Raw genomic sequence first — 10,104 nt, 5'->3', positions numbered from 1 at the left:
TTTTTTTTTATATATTTTTTGATTTGTCAGATAATAATTACTTTTTAGAATTATCTTTAATCGGGAAGTCAACTTAATTTTTTCAAATGGCATCATACATATTTAACTAGCTCGTAAAATAAAAAATGATCTAATTAAGAAAATGATTGGTCGGTAACAAATTTGGGGCCGGTATTACTAGAGATGAAGAGTGCATGCATCAATTTTTATAAAAAAAATTTATCAAAAATAAATTTATTATTATTATTTATAAAATTATATTTTTATCAAAAAAATATATTGTCATCTGAAACATATTGATATAATAATGTATTTTTACTTTTTAATGATATTAAATTTTTTAAAGTGCGATTTGGTTAGATAAACTGATTTATTTCAATAAATTGTTTGTCCAATAACATGGCTAAGTAAATTATAAATAAAACATTTTTTTTAGATTCCTTTATTTATTGGAAGATGATTGTTGATGGAGAACTGCGTTATTCGATAATATTTTTTAAAACCTACACTATATTTAATTATCATTGAAGTATTTAAAATAATTTGCCATTGTATAAATAAGATATACTACACAACAAAAAATAAAAACATTTATGAAATGAATTCATAATATTTATCAATAAAAAACTGTAATTTATTTATAATTGACGGACCACAAAATATTGATGTGTTGTACATCACTTTGATGAATATCGAATATCTTATTATCTGGTACAAAAATGTGTTGGACGGTGTTATCATTTGATAGCCTAGATACACAATTATATTATAAATAAATTGTTATGATTTCAATAATCATCAAAAATTGTTTATTTTTTGATAATTTACTTTCATTTCTTATAATTTTGATTAGTAGGTCGAGATTATAATTATATTTAATAGGAGTGAATAACTACAGAAAACACCTAATAAAAAGTACCTATGAAATTTGCATGAACTAAAATAATATGGAGCTAACAGTTCAAACTTATTGCTTGGATTTCAAATTTGCTTTTTAACATGTAATGTAACATTTTTTTTTATAGTTTTAAAATAAAAAAATTTCTAGAACCAGACAGAAACTCTTTGAAAAATATAAATTAATAAATAATATTTTTACTATAATATATTTTTTTTAATTATACTCATTATTTTTTAGATAACGTTTTTTAAAGCATTATTGATCAATAAAGTAATTGTGAATATTTTATCAATAATTTTAGCTTCGATATGAAGCTGTTTAATTATAATAAGCTTATTTATTTATATTTTGAACTCAACAAAAAGGCAATCTTTCAAAATATTTTTACTGTTTAGTGTACAATGAAAGATGATAAAAATGGTTGTGTAGTTGGATTTTTTTGGTTCTGAATGGATAATTTTCTTTTGATTTTATTTACAAATATCTTATTATATAATAAAACATTGAAAAATCACTTTATGATGTCCGATTAATACATTTTTTTTATGAAATAACTTGACGACGTTATTTCAGGAAAATTTTTTGCAAAAACGAGAAAAATTTTTTTAGCACACTGAAGCGTTTAAATATGTTATCGAAAACGGTCATTGCTGCCAGCATTTTTCGATTTAAAACCTAAAATTATTACCAGAATTACTTAGAGACATTCCAAAGATACCCTGAAAGTTTCGTTGAAATCTGTTGGCATTTTGAAATTTTATTTTAAGTCCACGTACATAGTATTTTGTAAGATATGATTTTGTTTTGCACATGTCAATTTTGTTTTAATTTTATATTGTTTTTACTTATAGCACGGCATTTAAAGAATATTTTTAATAATTATGAAGTTTTCTCTTACCTACCTGTTGTTTTGAATAATAATTAGTGGGTAATTATGAAATATAATAATATGTAATACACCTAGTATTTTGTAGATATATTATTATTTAGTTTATAAGTGGGACTATTTTTCAGCTAAACTACTTTTGGAGTTATATTTTTTTAACAATCGCGTATCATGCCCGACTACGCCGGGTACTTTTACTAAAATCAGTGGCCTACCCTTAAGGACAGCTTGAAGGACCTAATACGCTGTAGGCGGTTGAGGCCCGAAAGGTATCAAGTCTGGGGCGGAGCCCCAGCTAGGTAAAGCCTAATGTAAAACATTATTGTTATTTAGTTTTGACCTAACTATTACACTCATAAATATTCTATAACTAATAGAATGCTTACATTAAAATTACATTATGGTAAAATAATTTTAATTATTTGGAAATATTATAATTGTTTTGATAATTAAGAGTTATTGGGTGAACAACTCTTAATAAACAAAAATAATAGTAATCTACTAAGATTTTTAGGAAACGCCGACAATAAACAATATTGATATCAATTTTCTAAATACGTTGTATTTTACGATAATTAAATATGTTTTTCTTTATTTTTTAGGGAATAAAGTGAATATAGAGTTGTAGCGTTACGCTACAGCTTTAGCATTGTATGACAGTTGCAAGAAAGTCCGCTGGACAGCGCTGTTCGACAACCTTTATTCAAAAGAATATAAATTAATGTTTTTTTTTAATTTTTATTATATTTACCATAATGTTGGTAATTTATTTTATGTTACATATCAGTCTTAATGGGAAGTCGAAAATGAAATAGGGAATTAGAATACGCATTTTTTTCATTGGAGGGTATTAAAAAATAAATTATCAATGGGCGATCGTTCTACACTACTCAGGTGGTGACGGGTAGTATAAAGTACACCGTCACTACTTGTACAATATCTCTAATAATTCTTAAAATTGTTCTACTAGTTTATTTTCTATATGTTAATTAATAACTGCGCTTAACTAGTGAATGCAATATTAATTGCCAACTAGTTTTCATTCATTCGCCGTTCCATTGAGTAAGTTTCTATATTTTTCCTTACATCTTAATATTTATTATATACAATTTTCAACGGTGTTCGTAACTACGCGTTATCAACCGTGATCAAGATTACTAGCTTTTCCAAAATATTCCTTTTTTAATCCTTTGCAACGGTGCTCGTAATTACGCTTTACCAACCGTGATTCAAAGGGTTAGATTAGATTCCACCACTTACATAATACAGTTCATCTTCAACGGTGATCATAACCTCCGCGTTATCAACCGTGATCAAGATAACTGTCTTTTTGTAAAATTCCCCTTAATCTTTTGCAACGATATTTAGACTGATATCATAGTTAGCTGTTTAATATAGATTAGGGTGTCCCTTATTTATAAAATTTAAAAATTACAAAGTGCCACCCCCTAGAATTATTCGAATACATAAAAAAATAAATTTGGAGACGATTGGTCAACTTTAAGACGTGCCCCAAGGGGGTTAAAAAATAACCCCCCCCAGGGTGATTTTTTAGTTTTTTATGTCTATCTCAAACATTTTAGCTTTTGCGAAAAAGTTTATTTGACCTTTTTTGTAGGTATACAATTTTTCTATAAAAAGTGTATATACAAAAATTTTCGAAAAGTTCTTATTTAGCCCTAAAAAAATAAAAACGTATATGTTCTATTCTTACCGTTAAAACTGTTAATTTATAAATCGTTCATTGTAAAAACATAAAAAAATTCATTTAACCGTTGTTTCAAATTTAATTTTCTATACATTTTTAATTCGACATTTTTTCTATTATTTACTATTCAAAACCTACAATTTTTTAAATTTTAATTAAAAAAAATACATCNTTTACTATTCAAAACCTACAATTTTTTAAATTTAAATTAAAAAACCCATCAGAGTAAAATTAATACTGTCTTAATTTCACATTGAAGCTAAAATAATGTTCACTTACAAATTTATATACAACTAGAAACTATATAAACTTGTAATAAAAATACATAATGAACGAATATTATTTAAATAATTAATTCTTTGATTGACAATTCAAATTGGCCCCGAAACAAAAAAAATGTTCAAACAATAAATGGCCTTGGCCATCCAACGAGCATGATGGATTGGGCCAGGAATTTTAAAATAAATTTTATGTAAACGTGTTTCACCAAAAAATATTATGACCAATTCTAAAAGTTCCTTATAGTCATATCGAGGTTGGCATTTTTTAATTGTTCAAAACTAAATTTCAAAATATCATCTTTTTTTGTTTTTAATTTTTCTAAAATAACAGTATCTTCTATTGCACTTAAGTAATTTGTTTTATTTATATTTTGCCAAGACTTTTGGAATTTATTGAAAATAGGAACATCTGGCTCAGATGACGTATTAAATTTTACTTCAAAAGCACTTTTCAATATAATTTCATAAATGTGATGTATGCATGGTAAGTATAAAATATCACGTCCAAACATTTGCATGTAATTTATTTTAAAATTCCTGGCCCAATCCATCATGCTCGTTGGATGGCCAAGGCCATTTATTGTTTGAAAATTTTTTTGTTTCGGGGACAATTTGAATTGTCAATCAAAGAGTTAAATATTCGTTTATTATGTATTTTTATTACAAATTTATATGTTAAACACTGGTTTAGTGCATCGACGCTGCATTAGCGCCAAATTTAGATTTACAATTAATTAAAAATATAATTGATTATGAAACAATAGATAAAGATATTTCTAAAGTAGTTTTAAAAAAAAATTTCGGGTCACTTATGGTACTTAGTATCCGAATCGGCAGCATTAGCATTTTTTGATGATGATTTATGTGAAGATACTAAAATTAAAATGGTAAACTCATTAAATAATCGGGAAGACGATCTATGTTCAAACAAACGTATAGTAGTAGGAGTAAATGAAATTTATGATTTTAAAAATAAAAGTATAGATGATTTTATTTCAACTGAGTCAAAAAAGTTGTTTGAAAGACATGATATTGAAACAGATTTTTTAAATATCAATCCTTTGTTGTGGAAAGACAACAGTCAATATATCGGAGGAAAAATAATAGTAAATATTTTAAAAGTTATAAATGATTTGGCAGAGAGGAACGTGAAACTCATAGAGGAGTATAATAATATTTTAACAAAAGATGAAGCACAAAAACAATACCTATTACAGATTGTAACAGAATACCGGAGTTGTGTTCCTAATTACAATAAAAGTACATTGTCCCAAGAATTTTAAAAAAGATAAATTATTTAAAATATGTAGTAAATTTTATTAGTTCGTTTTTTTTTGTAAATAGTTTCTGGTTGTATATAAATTTGTGAAACTAAGACGGTATTAATTTTACTCTGATGTATTTTTTTTAATTAAAATTTAAAAAATTGTAGGTTTTGAATAGTAAATAATAGAAAAAATGTCGAATTAAAAATGTATAGAAAATTAAATTTGAAACAACGGTTAAATGAATTTTTTTTATGTTTTTACAATGAACGATTTATAAATTAACAGTTTTAACGGTAAGAATAGAACATATACGTTTTTATTTTTTTAGGGCTAAATAAGAACTTTTCGAAAATTTTTGTATATATACTTTTTATAGAAAAATTGTATACCTACAAAAAAGGTCAAATAAACTTTTTCGCAAAAGCTAAAATGTTTGAGATAGACATAAAAAACTAAAAAATCACCCTTGGGGGGGGGGGTATTTTTTAACCCTCTTGGGGCACGTCTTGAAGTTGACCAATCGTCTCCAAATTTTGTACAATTTATTTTTTCATGTATTCGAATAATTCTAGGGGGTGGCACTTACAAATATTAAAAAAAAAACCTCTCATGTAGCTAAAGGTCACCCTAATATATATATATATTCATCTTTTTTAAAATAAAACATAACAAATCGATTATTTGAACAATTTGCATTGTATTTTCGTATTTAAAGTTCGTAAAAAACAAATTTAAAAGAGATCAAACGTAGAAACGTTTCAGTGAGAACCATATTTTCATCACGTTAGTGTATATAAAGTAAAAGTTATTATTAAATACGATGTGAAGAGGTAGTTTATATATAATATCGTCTAGGGTAAGGCACCTATCTAGCTGTATGATATTTAAAACGCAACGTATTGGTTCTTCAACAATATTTTGATTACTTCCAAATGAGCTATGAACTATTTCCGTCCAAGTTGAACATTCATCCAATAACATACAATCACATCTGTATCATATACCAACACTATTTTTCGATAGTTTTTCGTGAGAATTTGAAATTTTACTATTAGGTAAAGGAGGCAACTCAACAATGGCGTAAGAGGATAAAAGACCTTCCGTAATAACTGAGCTTTTACACTACAGTGACATATTAGAGTATTGTTACGTCAGGAGGTATTCATAAGTAATATTTTTATCACCCTCTTCAGAAGGAAAACAATTTTATTGTCACCATGTAATTATGTTTATTTGAAGACTTTCGTCCTTTTAATTATGCTTTTGTTAAAATATTTTTCACTCATTTTTATAAAAATTAGAAATAAATCTTAATAAGCAATCAGTAAAAATTTGTAATTTTTTTATTAAAATCATTTTCATTATTATGATGATTATAGTTGTCATCGAAGTAGTTTAAAATGTAAAATCTTCGGTTTAAAATTGATATGGTATCGATATTACAATAATCAGTTTTTTTTTTTGTATGACTGTCCATAGTATTTCTACGTTGTTACTGAACCGATTTTGATGATCACTGCTATTAACAACCCGAATTAAATCTATATGAACATATCGGCTTTAAAAATTGAAAAAAAAATCCTTCATGTTAATATTTATGATAGTAATGTCAAATATAGTCAATCAAACATTGATATCAATCTAATGTAATATGCATGGATCTATATGCATTTTTTTATTGATATTATTTCACGATTAATACACCCAACACAATAGGTCCACGGCACAGTGGGAATAAGTATAAATGATATCTGACAGTGGTTAACGTAACTGTCATAATAAGCCTCCAATGCAAATCAATAAATAGTGAATAATTTAACAATTTCATTAGAATCAGTGTATTTTTGAAAGACTTTTAACAAAATGAAAAAAGTGATGAATTTTTACAGAAATATCACTATTGTTGACTTTAAAGTCAAATGTCAGACCTTCTAGAATATTTTCAAATATCGAGTTGAAAAAAAAATTGTCTCTGCGTGGTAGTGGTCTATTTATAAGTCTTACTTTTCTAAAGTATTTATGTTTTACATCGGATTTTCAAAAAAAGCGTACTCTCTTATTATTACTATACTCTGTTACAATTTTATTTAAATAAGAGTTTAAAAAAAAACTACACTAGTTTTAAAATGCAGAAAAATAATTTTGAAAATACCTTTTTACGGTATTGTAATTTAAAGATATTTTTTTTAATTTTTAAAAATAAGGGGGTTTTACTAATTTTCAACACTGATAACTTTAATTAGATTATAATCCTATTCTTATGGCTTATTGCTCATTAAAATCAGGCCGGTGAGAGCTGAGAATTTTCATGTACAGACTTAAAAATAACGCACTTTATGGTAAAATTTATAACTACTCAGCTTCGCATCCAAACTAAAATATATTGAGAATAGCACATCAATCAATTGAGGCACACTATATAGAGTGCTTTTTTTATCATAACCCACTCAATTACTTACAGAATAAATATAATTTAAACATTCTTTTTGGTTTTCTTTAGTTTTACATTGTTCTTGATTTATTAATTTTTTAATACTTATTAAGTTCATCGCTTATACCTTGTAATTGTGTCAAATTTATTTTTTTTAATGGTACACACACATTTTGAATTTAATAAATTGTTTGTGTTTTTAATTTAATAGTAAATGACATTTGAATTTTTAATAAAACTTTATTAGTTTATTAGATATAAACATTTAAAGTTTCAAATTTTTGAGGTAATATACATGTATAATATACAAAGGATTACAAATACTGGTAGCTAATTAGTGTTGTATGACGTCGCTGTCATAGTCGCGGAATGTTTATTGTCATTAATGACTATCAATATATATACTTTCTGTATTTCCAGTATTTATAAACTCACAACAATGTGCTATTTACCATTGATAATAAATGCTCTGTACTTGCGAATATTGATGTAATAAAAAACCTGTATTTGTAATCCTTATGGCAAGTTTAGAGTCAAATTATATTAATTTGATAATTTTTAAAAAAGTTATGGTAGTTTTAAGAAAAAAAAATGAAAAAATAACAAAATTTACGGATTTTAAAAATTGTAATTTTTTTGGAGATTTCTCCCATGTACGGAGAACGACGAAATTTTTTCTATTTTTAAGAGTTTTGACTTCAACTAGATTTGATTTGTGTTCTTTTGGCGTATTGTTAAAAGAAACCGGTCATGTGAGAGCTGAGAAAAAGTGGCAACAAAAAAAAAAAACACATCATAGTAAAATTAATTCCTTCTCAGCTTTGTATCGAAGCTAAAATAATTAACACAAGAAATACTCAAGTAGAAGTTTATTTATAGATCTTTATATATAAATAATGTAATACATTTCATTTTAAGAGATTTATGATATCTGAAAAAAAAATAATTTTTGTTAATTACTATCACAAATATTTCATTTAGCATTGTATAAAAACATTTAAGATACAAAACGTTTTTATGAAAGTGAAATAATGTTAATTTTCAACGCGATAATCATTAACTGGAACCATAATTGTTTATAAATTCTACTTCAGGTTCTTCTTATATTTAATATATAATTTCCGGTGCTAATTGATCAGAAGTAATTTAAGTAGTAATATAAATATTTATGCTGATATTTATAAGAACTGAGATCCCTAACTAGAGATTTATGATTGATAGAACCTCAATTACTAAAATAAAATTTATTTTGTAATATATTAATTATATTATCGTCTTTTATATGATATATATTAAGATGTATTTTGGAAGAAAGAAAGTTCTTATACATATCACACCTAGAAATAATTTTGAGTACGTTTCTACTATTTATTATGATTAAAAATATTCTTCAGGGAGAATTGAAAATGAAATGTAGCCCTCATAACAATGATATAACCACCCTATACTTTTGGAGAGTAGAAAAGTATAACAAAAATAATTAAGAAAGTAATTTTGTTTTTTTTGGAAATTGATAGTTTTGAGGTATTGGAGTTTCAAGATTTAGTATTTGTGTGGAGCGCGGTAGTGTTTAGCGTTGCTGTTATTTGACCATAACGAACAAATAAAAATTCTTCTACGTTGGGCATTCCTTTTAAATAAAAACTATAATAACTCAAAAAATAATAATACTAAACAGGTTAGAGACTAGTCAACATTTAATACAGACTATACTCCAATTAATAGTAAAATAATTGTAATAGGTTCCTGTTTAACTTTTGAAAGTTACTCCTAAAATCTACTCTTAGAAATAATTTTTTATAAAATAGACTTTACATTAATATTGGTTCATAAAAATAAAAAATATTTTAATATATGCATTCTTATTAAAAAAAAAACATTTAATAAAAAAATGGGGGTGCTATGATTAATAAATCACACAGTTTAAGCAATGTGATTTTTTTTTTTTTTGAGGAACGAATATTTGCAAAACGATGAAATCAAAATAGTTGTATAAATCATTTCATATAATATAGGCTCTCATTAATTAAAACGAAAGTTCATACTTTTACATAACTCTTCTAGAAGTAATGTATTTAATGTATATTGAAAATTCATTGATTTTTATAATGATATATTTAAGTACTCTATATATTGTTTTGAGTAAATCAAATGTAAAATGAGATTTAGACATGTTTCTTGGAATATATATATATATTTAAACGTCTAACTTTTATTTTAGTTGTAAAGTTGTTAGTCTAAAACATTAATATTATTCACAATTAAAAAAATTACCTTCCACTTTAAGTAATTGATCCCTCGTCGTTTCCACTTTATATAGAGTTTCGGTTCGTATTTCTTTATCTAATTNCGTCGTTTCCACTTTATATAGAGTTTGGGTTCGTATTTCTTTATCTAATTCATGTTTTTCAAATATTTCACGTGCATCCCCTAAAGGAATATATCCGTTATTTGCGTGACTTCGCAAATCATCAGCTAATTTATTAATTAATATTTTAACAAATCCAGGAATTAATTCCATTACATCGTCTATTTTCATTGGAATATGTCCTAATCGTATATAAATTAAACATTTTGTTATTAATTAAATGATTTTCTTAATTGTTCATTTTCTACAGTTGGTAAGGTA

General features: G+C 25.4%; 2 protein-coding genes across 3 annotated transcripts in view; one reads left to right on the top strand and one right to left on the bottom strand.

Moving 5' to 3' along the window:
* Positions 1-10,104, top strand: part of LOC126894076 (uncharacterized) — a 79,484-nt gene that overhangs the window by 60,683 nt on the left and 8,697 nt on the right. Inside the window, exon 2 of one of the 2 annotated variants that reach the window (XR_007701307.1) lies at positions 9,429-9,575. The exons of the other annotated variant lie outside the window; for it this stretch is intronic. The gene's annotated coding sequence lies outside the window, so the exon portion shown is untranslated. Of the gene's footprint in view, positions 1-9,428; positions 9,576-10,104 lie in introns of those variants that run through there. 2 annotated transcript variants of the gene reach the window in all.
* The window catches only part of LOC126894073 (uncharacterized), an 18,512-nt gene continuing 16,737 nt past the window's right edge, over positions 8,330-10,104 (bottom strand). The window contains exon 4 of the mRNA XM_050664751.1: positions 8,330-8,406. Coding sequence (XP_050520708.1) covers positions 8,384-8,406 — 23 coding nt within the window. The 3' untranslated portion in view covers positions 8,330-8,383. The remainder of the gene's footprint in view (positions 8,407-10,104) is intronic.

The sequence above is a fragment of the Daktulosphaira vitifoliae genome, unplaced genomic scaffold (genome assembly GCF_025091365.1).
Source record: "Daktulosphaira vitifoliae isolate Bord-2020 unplaced genomic scaffold, ASM2509136v1 Scaffold_1, whole genome shotgun sequence".
Lineage (NCBI taxonomy): Eukaryota > Metazoa > Arthropoda > Insecta > Hemiptera > Phylloxeridae > Daktulosphaira > Daktulosphaira vitifoliae.
The sequence above is the reverse complement of the archived record's forward strand: the minus strand, read 5'-3'. Positions and strand labels throughout refer to the sequence as shown.